Below are 14,320 nucleotides of genomic sequence, written 5' to 3' on the forward strand. Positions count from 1 at the left end.
ACCTTTTATCTCTTAAATGAAGGGATTAGCCAAGTGTTAGTCTGACTAGGTGTATATGAAATTATCTAGAAGGTTAATCACAAAACTATATTACTATATATGTTAGTGATCTGAATCAACTATTTTTACATTTTTAATGACCCTAGGTGGGAAAACTCTGATGTAGGGAATATGTCAAAGCATAATCTTTGAGGAAATTTTACTACTTGCAACTTTAAAAAAAAAATCAAAAGCTAGGACAGCAAGTTACAAAAATGGATATAATAGACCAAGGCATTCTAGGGGAGAATAAGCTGTTTAACTCCATATGGTTTTTTTTGTTGTATTTTAAAAAAAATTTATTTGGTTGCACTGGGTCTTAGTTATGGCAGGCGGGCTCCTTAGTTGTGGCATGTGAACTCTTTATTGTGGCATACATGTCTAGTTCCCTGACCAAGGATCGAACCTGGGCCCCCTGCATTGGGAACTTGGAGTCTTATCCACTGTGCCACCAGGGAAGTCCCACTCCGTATATTTTAAAATTAGTAAAAGGGTGGTGGAAATTTAGAACTTAAATGTAGTATCTTTGTTTTTAAAATGAAGGGCTTATGATCCATATTTAACCTCGCAGATGCTTCCTTTAAATACCAATATTCGACTTGCATACTCGAATGGAAAGGATGATGAACAGAACTTTATTCAAAATCTCAGTTTGTTTCTCTGCACCTTTCTTAAAGAACATGGTCAACTTATAGAAAAAAGATTAAATCTCAGGGAAACACTCATGGAGGTAGGCTTTATGGAGCCTTTGGCTTCTGAAATTAATAATAAAAACTTAAAGTACAACTTTGTCCTAAAAATTCCTGTACCTTTTAACGTATCTTACCTGTTACTTGTCTGTGTAATATAAATATATGTTGCCAATTCTGAATTATAGTTGTTAAAAGCCAAGTGTCACGATTTTTGTGTTCTACTCAATACCAGATCAATAATTTATAATGAAAATTAAATTCCTAAAGCGTGTGCAGATTTGTCATTTCTAAGATGAAAAGTCTAAAGACCTTATTTTAAAATTGAGATGTAATTTACATAACATAAAACTATCCATTGTAAATTGTTTGATTCAGTGGCATTTAGTACATTCACAGTGTTGTCGACCATTACCTATTCCAAAACATTTTCATCACCCACAAAGGATGATGTACCCATTGAAACAGTCACTCCCTCAATCCGCTCTACCCTCCAGTCCCTAGCAACCAGTAATTTGCTTTACATCTCAATGGATTTAACTATTCTGAACCTTTCACATAAATGGAATCATAACATACTGATTTTTGTCATTGGTTTCTTTCACTTAGCATGTTACTATGTTACAGCATGTATTAGTACTTAATCCCTTTCATGGCTGAATAATACTTTGTATGGATAAACGTCGAGTTTTGTGTCCGTTCATCTGTTGAACATTTGGATTATTTCTACCTTTTTGCTATTACCAAATGTCTTTTAATGTCCATACCTTTTTACAGTCACGTAAGTTTCTTGACACGTCCTAGGACATGTCAGAAGAAAGCACAGTTGTTCCTAGAGAATTTCTGTTGTCTGTTTGATGAATAATGAAATGTCAGAGTTGTACAGAATGCAACATGAGTTTTTATTTCCCGTTAACGTAGCAAATGGAAAGCAGTTTGAGGTTGGTTAGTAACGTCTAAGGATTGTTTTAATAGTTTTGGTCTCCTATGTAGGCCCTTCATTATATGTTGTTGGTATCCGAAGTAGAGGAAACCGAAATCTTTAAGATTTGTCTTGAGTACTGGAACCATCTGGCAGCTGAACTCTATAGAGAGAGCCCATTCTCAACATCTGCCTCTCCATTGCTATCTGGAAGTCAACATTTTGATGTTCCTCCCAGGAGGCAGCTGTATTTGCCTGTGTTGTCCAAGGTAACAGTAGTGGGTGATTGAATGTGCTTCCTGTGATTTGGGGGACCAGATGCAAATACTGGCTTTTATTTTTTGGCTAAATCTATCCAAGCACCACCTGTGAGTTTCTTAGGAATGAAAATGAGATGCAAGAAAGTTAACAATTGATTATTTTATTTTATTTTGCGGTATGCGGGCCTCTCACTGTTGGGGCCTCTCCCGTTGCGGAGCGCGCAGGCTCACGGGCCCAGCCGCTCTGCGGCATGTGGGATCCTCCCGGACCGGGGCACGAACCCGTGTCCCCTGCATCAGCAGGAGGACTCTCAAACGCTACGCCACCAGGGAAGCCCAACAATTGATTTTTATCCATGTTATTTATTCTTTTATATTGTGGGAATAATTTTGTTTGGTATGTTGGTGTTAAGTGGGAGTGGGGGTTACATTTGATGTGACTGATTTCAAAGATCTAACAGATTTGTTTCTCTTGTTTATTGTTGAATAGGTCCGTTTACTGATGGTTAGTCGAATGGCTAAACCAGAGGAAGTATTAGTTGTAGAAAATGATCAGGGAGAAGTTGTAAGAGAATTCATGAAGGATACAGATTCCATAAATTTGTATAAGAATATGAGAGAAACATTAGGTAAGTTAATAAATACTGTTAATTTAATCTTCATCTTTGTAATTCAGTTTGGGGTGGAAATACTTTTTTAGGAAATATGGCATGCTTAGGTTCTCAATCTGTTAATAGCCATCCTTATTAATGTGCTATTAGTCTTAGTAAAAATCTTTTTGCTCATTAAGTTTTGCAATTTGAAACATTTGGAATTTTTTTCCTTGTAGTTTATCTTACTCATCTGGATTATGTAGATACAGAAAGAATAATGACTGAGAAGCTTCACAATCAAGTGAATGGTACAGAGTGGTCATGGAAAAATTTGAATACATTGTGTTGGGCGATAGGCTCCATTAGTGGAGCAATGCATGAAGAGGATGAAAAACGATTTCTTGTTACTGTTATAAAGGTATGTAAGAGATAGGTATGAACTGGAACTTTAGCTAAGTGTATTTTATTACAAATGACTGAAATTTGTCTTATTTTACAGGATCTACTAGGATTATGTGAACAGAAAAGAGGCAAAGATAATAAAGCTATTATTGCATCAAATATCATGTACATAGTAGGTCAATATCCACGATTTTTAAGAGCTCACTGGAAATTCTTGAAGACTGTAGTTAACAAGCTCTTTGAATTCATGCATGGTAAATCCTATTTGCTTAATATATTTTATTTAGTTTTGCTGAATAAAAAATGGAAATTTTTTTTGAAAATTTTTTTGATAATTGTTTTTGTGTTGTTAGAGACCCATGATGGAGTCCAAGACATGGCTTGTGATACTTTCATTAAAATAGCTCAAAAGTGCCGCAGGCATTTCGTTCAGGTTCAGGTTGGAGAAGTAATGCCATTTATTGATGAGATTTTGAACAACATTAACACTATAATTTGTGATCTTCAGCCTCAACAGGTATGTGGATCAGCAAGCATATTTTTCTTAGAAAATAACTACTGTTTTAATGAGAATTTATTAATGGGAATAGAAAGAAAGCCACTCTTGAATTCAGTTCAAGTGTTTCTGTGGTTAGGTTTTTATAGTGAGGCAGAAATTCAACCAAAAGTTTGTTAGGCTGTTTTCATACTTAATATAAATTATTTCTGACACTTTAACAAAATTAGTTTTAAGTGTATATGTGGATTGTTTGTGTGTGGTTTTCCTTATTATGATGCATGCAAGTAAAATGTCTGCCTTTTAACATAGGTCCATACATTTTATGAAGCTGTGGGGTACATGATTGGTGCACAAACAGACCAAACAGTACAAGAACATTTGATAGAAAAATACATGCTACTTCCTAATCAGGTTTGGGATAGCATAATCCAGCAAGCAACCAAAGTAAGTTTTATTACTTTTTGTAAAAGTTCTAATGGAAATTGAGAAAATTATATTTACAGAAGTAATAAATTTAGTACCTTTGACATGTATATCTGATCCATAAGTGCTTTTTTTTTTTTTTGGTGATACGCGGGCCTCTCACTGTTGTGGCCTCTCCTGTTGCGGAGCACAAGCTCCGGACGCGAAGGCTCAGCGGCCATGGCTTACGGGCTTAGCTGCTCCGCGGCATGTGGGATCTTCCCGGACCGGGGCACGAACCCGTGTCCCCTGCATCGGCAGGCGGACTCTCAACCACTGCGCCACCAGGGAAGCCCCATAAGTGCTTTTATGTGTACTTTTGCACATTGAAAAAATTGTAGTATTTTTATTCTGTTTTGATGCAAAATTGGGAATATTTTGCTCTGTTTTTAGTAATGAAGACTTTTGCATTAGTTTCACCATTTAACATTATAAATGTGATGGTGCTTTGGAGTAGTGTGGGTAATGTTTTTTGCTTTAGCTACAAGAATAATTCTCATATGTTAAATGGAGTTGTTTTTTGTCCTTCGCAGAATGTGGATATACTTAAAGATCCTGAAACAGTCAAGCAACTTGGTAGCATATTGAAAACAAATGTGAGAGCCTGCAAAGCGGTTGGACACCCGTTTGTGATTCAGCTTGGGAGAATTTATTTAGATATGCTTAATGTATACAAGTGCCTCAGTGAAAATATTTCTGCAGCTATTCAAGCTAATGGTAAGCGATTCTGAATTCTTATGGAATGATGTGTTAATAAGTCAGTTCTGCATTCACTGCCTTGGCGTAAGCATTCAGCACTTCTCACAGATTTAAATTAATCCGTCCCATGTTTCAGGCGATCCTAGACAATTTTTTTAACCACTCACAGGCCCCTTTCCCCTATAAAATTAGTCTTAGTTTATTTTCTCAGGAAATTCATCTGTGTACTCTTGTCTTTTAAGTTTTCTAATGGTAAATGGGAACTAATAGTATCTGAAGTACCTGTAACTGCCAGTGTAGAATTTTAGTTGTTAAGTTGGATTCCACCTGATTGTATTTTTTAGGTGAGATGGTTACAAAGCAACCATTGATTAGAAGTATGCGAACAGTAAAAAGGGAAACTTTAAAGTTAATATCTGGTTGGGTGAGCCGGTCCAATGATCCACAGATGGTAAGTGAGATGTGCTTTTTGTTTTTAAAGTTGATGCTGCATTCTCTGGAACGTGCATATATTCTGTATGCGTTTAGCTATTTTAAAGGTAATTTAGATGTTTACATCTGGCATTATTTTATAACATTCTATTTAGTGGAATCCCTGAGTACATTAAAATAATAAGATATATACCATCTTCGAAAGAAATTGCTGTTAGTGGTGGGGGGGTTGGTGATGTAACAAGATAGCTGAGATGATTGGGTCGTTTTTATTTTTCTTTGGATAGAGTTCAGATGAAATTTTTGTTTTCCTCATGGCTTTGAGAGCAATTTGCAAAGCTGTCATTAGTTTGCCTTTTCAGTGGGTGGGGGGGAGTAAGCACTTTCCTAGTTGAAGGTTTGAAAGTCTCTTTTGCGCTCTTATTCCTGTTAGTTTTAAATGGTTTTCAGAAACTAAACCAGCTCCATATGCCTCAACTTGGGGAAAATGAGATTTATGTTTAGTTATTGTATACCTTTCATTTTCTTGATCCTGGGAACATTACCAAAAATCTTATCCTGTTTATCACTATTGTGTGGAAGTAGCACTGACAACCGTGCAACTTACTTTCATAATTTTAAACTTTCAGTATTGTTCCTATTGATATGGAAATTTTTTTCAGGAAATTCTCAAGGTATCAAGCTTAAATACCAAAAGGTTTTAAACATGTTTATGTATGAGATCAGAACTGTATTTAAAATTGGAAAGTAAAAAGTAGGATGAATTGAAGGAATTGAGAAGTTCATAATTTACAACAACTTAGGCAATAATTTCAGGAGTATCAGTGATGATAATAAGAAGGGTCTCATTATGTTTTACAACTAAGGTTTATGTTGAGGTTTGGGGCTGTGAATTCAAAGATAGTCAAACACTTCAGATCCAGTATGTAGGAAAATAAATTATTTCAGTGTTAAGAGTAGAAATGTCAGGGTGGGGGAGGAAAGAATAAATGAGTCATGGGTATGAAATGTATAACATGGGGAATATAGTCAATAATTCATAACTTTTTATGGTGACAGATCATAACTAGACTTAATGTGGTGATCATTTGAAATGTATAAAAATACCAAATCACTCACTATACTGTGTAACAGAAGTTACATCGTGTTGTAGATCAACAAACATACAACGAACTCATAGAAAAAGATACCAGATTTGTGTTTATCAGAGGTGGGAGAATGAGGGGAGGGGAAATTGGATGAAGGCAGTCAAAAGATGTAACGTTTAGTTTTAACATAAATAAGTACTAAGAATGTAATGTACAAACATGATAAATGCAATTAACACTGCTCTTATGTTATATAAGAAAGTTTAAGAGTAAATCCTAAACGTTTTCATCACAGTTTTTTTTTCTATTTGTATCTATATGATGATGTTCACTAAACTTATAATCATTTCATGTATGTAAGTAAACTTAGTGCTATACATTAATCATGTCTCAATAAAACTTGAAGAAAAAGAAGTGAGAATCAGTTCTAGTTAAGAGGAACCAAGTAGGTAAAAGGAAAAATAATTTTGTGCTTATCCTTCAAATCTTAACTAGACTTGTTTTGTTGTATGGTGGGACGTACTAACTAGTAATCTTCAGTTAAATGAAAGATGGTTATATTTATTGTGCACATCTTAATGGAGAACCTGTTAAAAGCATAGAAGTTACGCCTTACTAAGACTGTATTTATTGAGAATCTTGGAAACTCACACACAGTCTTTCTGGCATAGTCCAGTTCCTTTTTTGAGAGTAAGTGATGGTTATTATTTCTGATTATTAAAATATCAACTAGCATTCATTAAATTAAAAAAATCATTGAGTGGGTGTCTGCTTTTGGTTAGATATGAGTACCTTGGTACAGTATTGGTGAGGAGGACTCTACTTTGAGGTTACCAATCCCATACACACAGTATTCCTAGAATCCTGGTCCTGCCACAATACTTAGAGTGTCAGGCCCCAGTTTCCTTTAATAATTACAGATTTAAACTATGCAGTGTCCATGGCCCTTCTCAGCCTATTGTGATTTCTCGCTTTCTCTTGGTAAGGTTTTAATATACAAAAACTTTTAAAGCACAGGAGTTTCCAGTTTTCAGCAGATGATCAACCTAGATTAAATCTTACAGATGACATTGACCTAGCTGCTTAATAAGAGTTAGCAAGTGCCTACACTAAAATTGAAAAGTTGTGGGTTTTTTTGTTTTGTTTTTTTTAAACAGGTAGCTGAAAATTTTGTTCCTCCTCTGTTGGATGCAGTTCTCATTGATTATCAGAGAAATGTCCCAGCTGCTAGAGAACCAGAAGTGCTTAGTACTATGGCTATTATTGTCAACAAGTTAGGAGGACATATAACAGCTGAAATACCTCAAATATTTGATGCTGTTTTTGAATGCACATTGAATATGATAAATAAGGTATGTGATTTGCATTTCAGTTACATAATGAGAGGTTCTGCAGTATGTCCTTATCACTTTTAAAAGGATAAATAATGGCTGTCTATGAGTACACCATAAACTTTAGCCTCTGATATTAAATATTTGAACTTCTAGAAAAGAAAAATACTTCTTAAATTTACAAAAGTAAATTTGATAGATTGTTTATTCAAATAGCAGCTTGCATTTGTTGAATACTTGCTGCATTTTAGTCACTGCCATTTTAAAGTGTAGTCTGTGCTTATAAGGAATGGGAAAATGTATTAATCAAGAAGAAAAAAATGTACATGTAAGTGTACACATCTACACAGTAGACAACAATTTTTCTAATCTGTATTAGTGATCTCAAAGTCACTTAAAAGTGGTAGTAACAGTCTCAGAGTTACTAGAAAATATGACGGTCTTTATGTGGGTTTTGTTGAGTTCTCTTTATAATAAGGTGAACTTGTATTCTTTCAGTTTGGTAATTCATTTGTCTAATAAATAGTAATTTTGTCTTCCCTGACAGGTGAATTCTATTAGCTTTTGAGTTTGACTTTCACATCTTAACGGGGTCCACTAACAACTCCAAACATTTATACTGAATTAGGGCTTGCTTTCCCCCTTCCATTTAACATAATTCAGGCATTGAAACTTTGTTCCCACTGTTTGTTTTTAGGACTTTGAAGAATATCCTGAGCACAGAACGAACTTTTTCTTACTACTTCAGGCTGTCAATTCTCATTGTTTCCCAGCATTCCTGGCTATTCCACCTGCACAATTTAAACTTGTTTTGGATTCCATCATTTGGGCTTTCAAACATACTATGAGGAATGTAGCAGATACAGGTAAATACACAGAAACGATGTTCTTTATTCATTTGCTTACCAACCCACAATCCATGTACAGACACTTACAGGTAGGTGTATAGTGGTAGACAGGTAGGTATCACTTCACTTCTCATGGTTTTGCTTGAATGCATCAATTCCATAGATAGGTCTGAGTAAGTCCTATAAACAGTTTAATCAGATCCAGAGTGAGTTCATAGACAGAATTGAGTTAGAGGGAGATGGGCATAAGATTCAAGGCAGGGAGAACATCACTCATCCATATCCTCACCAGTGTTTCCTTTTCCCCATATGCTTTTCCTCTGTGGCACTGAGGGTTAACTAAGGATAAAACAAAAAAACTGTTTATAGTTGGAGGATTTGTTTTCCTTTTAAATAATAACTGTTTTATGTAATAGAAAAATCTACTCAGTTGCACTGCTTTTGGAGTGGAGGTAGAGAGAATCAACTAAACCTTCAGAAATACTGGAAAGGTGGTAATGATTAGATTATAGCCTGTAAGTTAGCAGACATTGATTCCAGTTTAACTCCATTACTGAGTCAAGATAATTTAGGCAAATAATTGTCATTAGCAAAAAAAGAGGGGCGAATGGACTTCGAATGAATTGTTTAATAGCTGAAACACCATCATGAATGTTGTCAGTATGTAATAACATTGTTGGCATTATATGTATTTTAGGCTTACAGATACTTTTTACACTCTTACAAAATGTTGCACAAGAAGAAGCTGCAGCTCAGAGTTTCTATCAAACTTATTTTTGTGATATTCTTCAGCATATCTTTTCTGTCGTGACAGACACCTCACATACTGCTGGTAAGAATTTAAAGCCATAAAAGTATGTGTTCCGGTTGCTCTTATATCTTGAAGTTAATGATGTCCTTCTTAACAGGTTTGACAATGCATGCATCTATCCTTGCATATATGTTTAATTTGGTTGAAGAAGGAAAAATAAGTACACCATTAAATCCTGGAAATCCAGTTAACAACCAAATGTTTATTCAGGAATATGTGGCTAATCTTCTTAAGTCTGCATTCCCTCATCTTCAGGAGTAAGTATAAATAGACTTTTTAATAAACTTAAATTTTTAAGTTTTTTTTTTTTTTTAAGCAATTAATCATTGTGTTTTGACTTGCAGTGCTCAAGTAAAGCTCTTTGTGACAGGACTTTTCAGCTTAAATCAGGATATTCCTGCATTCAAGGAACATCTTAGGGATTTCCTGGTACAGATAAAGGTATGTATTTTATTTGCAGTTGCAGAAGTATTGACTAAATACTGATTGAATTCTTGCATCCAGAATTGACCACTTTTTGTAATGCAAAATGAGTGGGCTTTTAAAATATGTGTAGTCTTACTCTTTTGAGACTGATTACAGAAGGAAACACTTTCAAAGTCAAGGCCAGGAAGAGGAGATAGGTTTGAAATGGTTTGAAATGTTCGGGGGAACTTTTTATTAATATAATTCATTTTAGAATATCTGTTGCAACATTGTGATTGAATCCCATGGGTATTTTTAAAGGAGTGGAATGGGTGAAAGAAACACATTGGTAGTTCCTTTTGGGATTTTCCATTTTGTTAGTAAGGAATTCATTTTAGGGGGAACATAATTAGCAGATACCACCCTATTTTTACTGCTGTTAAAATGCTCCATTTACTTGTGGGAAGAGGGATTTTTCTTGTATCATCATGCTTTAAAGAAATACAAAAAGTACCATGAAACTCATAAGTAGTTGATGTTATTTATGTCTATTAAAGAATTGGTCACATAAGATATGCAGGTTTTTTTCCCTCCAAAATACAAAGGTTTTGTTGTTGGGTTTTGTTTTTTGTGTTTTTTTTTTACTGTAAATATAAAATTAGTAAAAAAAAAAAAAAAACTAATTCATAAAGTTGAGAGTGTATAAAGGATGAAAATTGTCTGAAACACAGCTATGAGGACAATTATAGAAACTTGATCGTTAGTCTTTCTTGGTATCATTGCTTGTGGAGTATATTTTGTATATGGCATTACACTATCCCTCTTTTGAAATCTTTTTTTCCCCCCAACTAACACCTTTGGTTTTTAATTCAGTTGTGTAGAATTATAAAAATAATATACCATAATTTAAACTCAGTAATTGATGGATAAATTATATTGCTTGTGTAAACTGGGAGGTGCTTATCTACACTTCTTTTTTCCCAAAGGCAAGTCATTTTGCGAATTGAAGTTTACTAAAGTATGTTGACGTTTCAACTATCTGTTCCCACAGGAGTTTGCAGGTGAAGATACATCGGATCTCTTTTTGGAAGAAAGAGAAACAGCCCTTCGACAGGCTCAGGAAGAGAAACATAAACTTCAAATGTCTGTCCCTGGCATCCTTAATCCACATGAAATTCCAGAAGAAATGTGTGATTAAAGTCAGAAGTCATGCTGGGTTGTTGTTGTTTTTTTTTGTTTTTTTTTTTTCTTTTTCTGGTTTTTTTTTTTTTTCTTTTTTCTGCAACTCTGTTAGCAGATGAAAACAGCATCTGGATATTTGTCGACCAAAATGATGCCAATTTGTAAATTAAAATGTCACCTAGTGGCCCTTTTTCTTATGTGTTTTTTGTATAAGAAATTTTCTGTGAAATATCCTTCCATTGTTTAAGCTTTTGTTTTGGTCATCTTTATTTAGTTTGCATGAAGTTGGAAATTAAGGCATTTTTTAAAATTTTACTTCATGCCCATTTTGTGGCTGGGATGGGGGGAGGAGGCAAATTCAATTTGAACATATACTTGTAAATTCTAATGCAAAATTATACAATTTTTCCTGTAAACAATACCAATTTTTAATTAGGGAGCATTTTCTTTCTAGCCTGTATTTCAGTCTAGAAGAAAAGATAATGAGTAAGACAAATTGCGTTGTTAAAAGGATTATTATAGTGCTGCATTGTCTGAAATTAGCACCTCTTGGACTGAATTGTTTGTCTAGGCTACATGTATTACAAGTCTGTTTGGCAAGTTTGCAGCAAGATCATGTGCATATCATCCCATTGTAAAGCAACTTCAAAAAATATGGGAACACAGTTAGTTATTTTTACACAGTTCTTTTTGTTTGTGTGTGTGTGTGCTGTCGCTTGTCGACAACAGCTTTTTGTTTTCCTCAATGAGGAGTGTTGCTCATTTGTGAGCCTTCATTAACTCGAAGTGAAATGGTTAAAAATATTTATCCTGTTAGAATAGGCTGCATCTTTTTAACAACTCATTAAAAAACAAAACAAAACTCTGGCTTTTGAGATGACTTATACTAATTTACATTGTTTACCAAGCTGTAGTGCTTTAAGAACACTACTTAAAAAGCAAAATAAACTTGGTTTACATTTATTTTCCCTTTATTGGCTCAAACTTATTCCTATATTAATGAGAGTGGTTATTTGTGTTTAGGTATTAGGTAATATTTTTAAATGAAGTTTGATACCTGTTGACTTCTAAATATTATTTCTAAGGTTATTAAGTAAAGGCAGCACTTGCATAAAATGAACATGCTCCTGAAATACCTTCTGTTCCCAAGAAACAAGTCCTTCCTGTGACAGCTTGGCGCACATTTTACCTTTACTTGCGGTTAAAAAGCATCTTCTTTATTCTGGTTAGGGGCTAGGGGTAACAAAGCTTAAAATTAGTCTTAATGAGAACCAAGGGGCAGAAAGCTACTGCACATATTCTTGATTAATTCTACTCTTGTAAAACAACCCTTGGAAGTAGTGTAGTCCCTTTGGGAAAGGTGGGAAGAGAGGAAAAAATGTGTAAGAGTGCCTACGAAATATGAAAAGGGAGTAGAAAAACGAAACCAACTTGGGTGAACCTGTTTCCAGAGGATTAAATTAGCCTTCTATAAACCTAGACTAAAACCTAAGCATTTGAAGTGCCTCATGTTCGTGGAGAATCAGCAGCTTGGTATAATTGCTGTACTCCTAACTTTATAGGTCTTTGGCAAAAACTAGCATCATTTTAGTAGAATGTAATCATACATAAAATAGTCATTTTTTAGAACAGATGGTAAGATTTTTAAATGTGTTCAAAGAGGAATATTGAAGGGCTTTGTTTAAAACTTCAGCTTTGTTAAAAGCTTGATTTGATCACTGGTATTGGCCTGAAAATAAGAGGTTTTCTTGGATCAGTCAAGACCTCAAGTCCAAATCGTTTGCTGTATTTGAAATCAGCTGTAAGTTCATGTTTGGTTTAGAACAGCTGTCACCATTTCCATTTCCATTCCGTGTAATTTTCTTATAGCCCCATTGCCTACCTTGATATGTTCTGGATGTTTAAGAAACCAGGCTTTGGCCAAAATGAGACTGATAGCTATAGCAAATTAAATCTAGGATGGGCATTTCTTGCTTAATTGAAAGTTAATCATATCAGGCCAGCTTCAAAGGTATTTGACAGCAAAGCCCACTGATAAACTGGCCATTGGAGATGTTTGGTTTAGTGCTGTTTAACTCTTGGAACAAGGCAATGTCTCAGTTACAAATTGTGAAAGAGAACTAGAATTGTCTCATAAGTGGGTCTGAATCCTGGTCTAGGCACCCGTTAGAATCTTGGGCAAGTCATTTGAACTTTGAAGATGGGATCACAAAGCTAATTCCTGAGTCAGTTGTGAGGATATCTCAACGAACAGTAGGATGCATTTTTTTCTTCACATTTTAGCATGTCTGGAAATCAGGGTGTATTTTACAATCCATGGCACCTGAAAATTACAGTGGCGAGGCAATACCCCTGGCATATTTCCTTGCTTGTCCCTGTGTGAACTTAGTTATAATGGTTTGTAAGCATTTATTTAATTGCTATTTAAAAGTGTGTTACAAAGGATTGCTCAGCAACAAAATAAAATGTTACTTATATGCAAAATGGCAGAGGCAGCAGGATATAAACTAGATAATAAAGGGAGGAAATACTCATTGTTGGAAGGATAGTCACACTTCCATATTATCTTGCAAAGTGGCAACCAGGTTTTTTGCGGGGCCTAAGCAAGGGAGCTGCCCATAAGTTATAATGCAAAGAATTGTCCACCAAATGCCAAGCAGTGCAATTTTATTCATACGAAACTTTGAAATTTCAAAAAGGCTGCTGTAGCCAGTTCATGTATTTTGTAGTAAGGACTATCATATTGTCATAGTTGAAATTGTTTTCGTGTTCTCAATGGTACATAAAATTACTGGTACATCTTGCAACTGATATCTTAGAATTGAAATACAGCAGAAAGTAAAGTGTGAGTTCAGTCTTCACAGGCTGTCAACTCCACATTGAGTCAAATCTATGAAAGACTGACTCGGGTGCAGATGTTTCATGATTTGATGCCAACAGACATGCAAGGATGGAGTTGGAAGAAATACAGTATTAGAATACTGAGAAATTAATTGGTCTGGTTTGCTGGTGTATGTATTGGATTTTCCTCCTAGAAAGTTTCCAGCAGAATTAGTCTGTAACGTGTGAAGACTTAGGTCTATGGAAAAGAGGTTCAAAAAGTTGTAAGTCACATAGTCAACCGATTCTGGTGTTGTGATTAGAAGCTCAAGAACAAAATGGATTATTAAGTTACATAAAAGTATATTAATAAGTAGTACTTTGGAACTTAAGTACTGTTGTAAAGTTAACAGTAAGTACTGTTGTAAAGTTTCTTACCGCTTTTTGTACTTTTCGTCTCTGATACATTCTGGGTAAACTTAAAAAATTAACTGTAATTCCATAATATATGTAGTCCATGTTTAGATTTCCCCAGCAGTTCCTAAGAATTGTTTTTCATAGCTTATGTTTTTCCAAATAGGTATCCAATTCAGATTCATGCTTTTTGCATTTGTAGTTTTTAATTTCAGTGATCGTTGTTTACTTGAAAAATATTTGGTTACTATGCGAACCTGTTTTTTTAAGTATATTCTCTTTTTTTCATGTTTATCTAAGCATAGTTTATATTCTATATTGTCTGTTGTCCCGATTGACAAAAGCCCTCCTCCGTACCCTACCCCCTGCCTTTAGAGTCCACTTAACAATTTTATTTACAGATTTATTCTAGATGCCCTAGGGA

At 34.8% G+C, this 14,320-nt stretch overlaps 1 protein-coding gene across 2 annotated transcripts in view; it reads left to right on the forward strand.

The window, feature by feature from the left end:
- The window catches only part of XPO1 (exportin 1), a 46,562-nt gene extending 32,473 nt beyond the window's left edge, over positions 1-14,089 (forward strand). Inside the window, exons 11-25 of one of the 2 annotated variants that reach the window (XM_079941549.1) lie at positions 611-769; positions 1,722-1,919; positions 2,401-2,539; positions 2,740-2,921; positions 3,003-3,159; positions 3,259-3,422; positions 3,714-3,848; positions 4,400-4,583; positions 4,910-5,016; positions 7,243-7,437; positions 8,114-8,282; positions 8,962-9,096; positions 9,173-9,332; positions 9,420-9,516; positions 10,532-14,088. In XM_079941549.1, the coding sequence (XP_079797675.1) occupies positions 611-769; positions 1,722-1,919; positions 2,401-2,539; positions 2,740-2,921; positions 3,003-3,159; positions 3,259-3,422; positions 3,714-3,848; positions 4,400-4,583; positions 4,910-5,016; positions 7,243-7,437; positions 8,114-8,282; positions 8,962-9,096; positions 9,173-9,332; positions 9,420-9,516; positions 10,532-10,678 (2,328 nt within the window). In that variant the 3' untranslated portion in view covers positions 10,679-14,088. Of the gene's footprint in view, positions 1-610; positions 770-1,721; positions 1,920-2,400; positions 2,540-2,739; positions 2,922-3,002; positions 3,160-3,258; positions 3,423-3,713; positions 3,849-4,399; positions 4,584-4,909; positions 5,017-7,242; positions 7,438-8,113; positions 8,283-8,961; positions 9,097-9,172; positions 9,333-9,419; positions 9,517-10,531 lie in introns of both variants that reach the window. The other variant, XM_079941550.1, reaches the window with a different exon arrangement.
- Positions 14,090-14,320: the final 231 nt, after the last annotated feature.

The sequence above is a fragment of the Stenella coeruleoalba genome (assembly GCF_951394435.1).
Source record: "Stenella coeruleoalba genome assembly, chromosome: 13".
In the NCBI taxonomy this organism is placed as follows: Eukaryota; Metazoa; Chordata; class Mammalia; order Artiodactyla; family Delphinidae; genus Stenella; species Stenella coeruleoalba.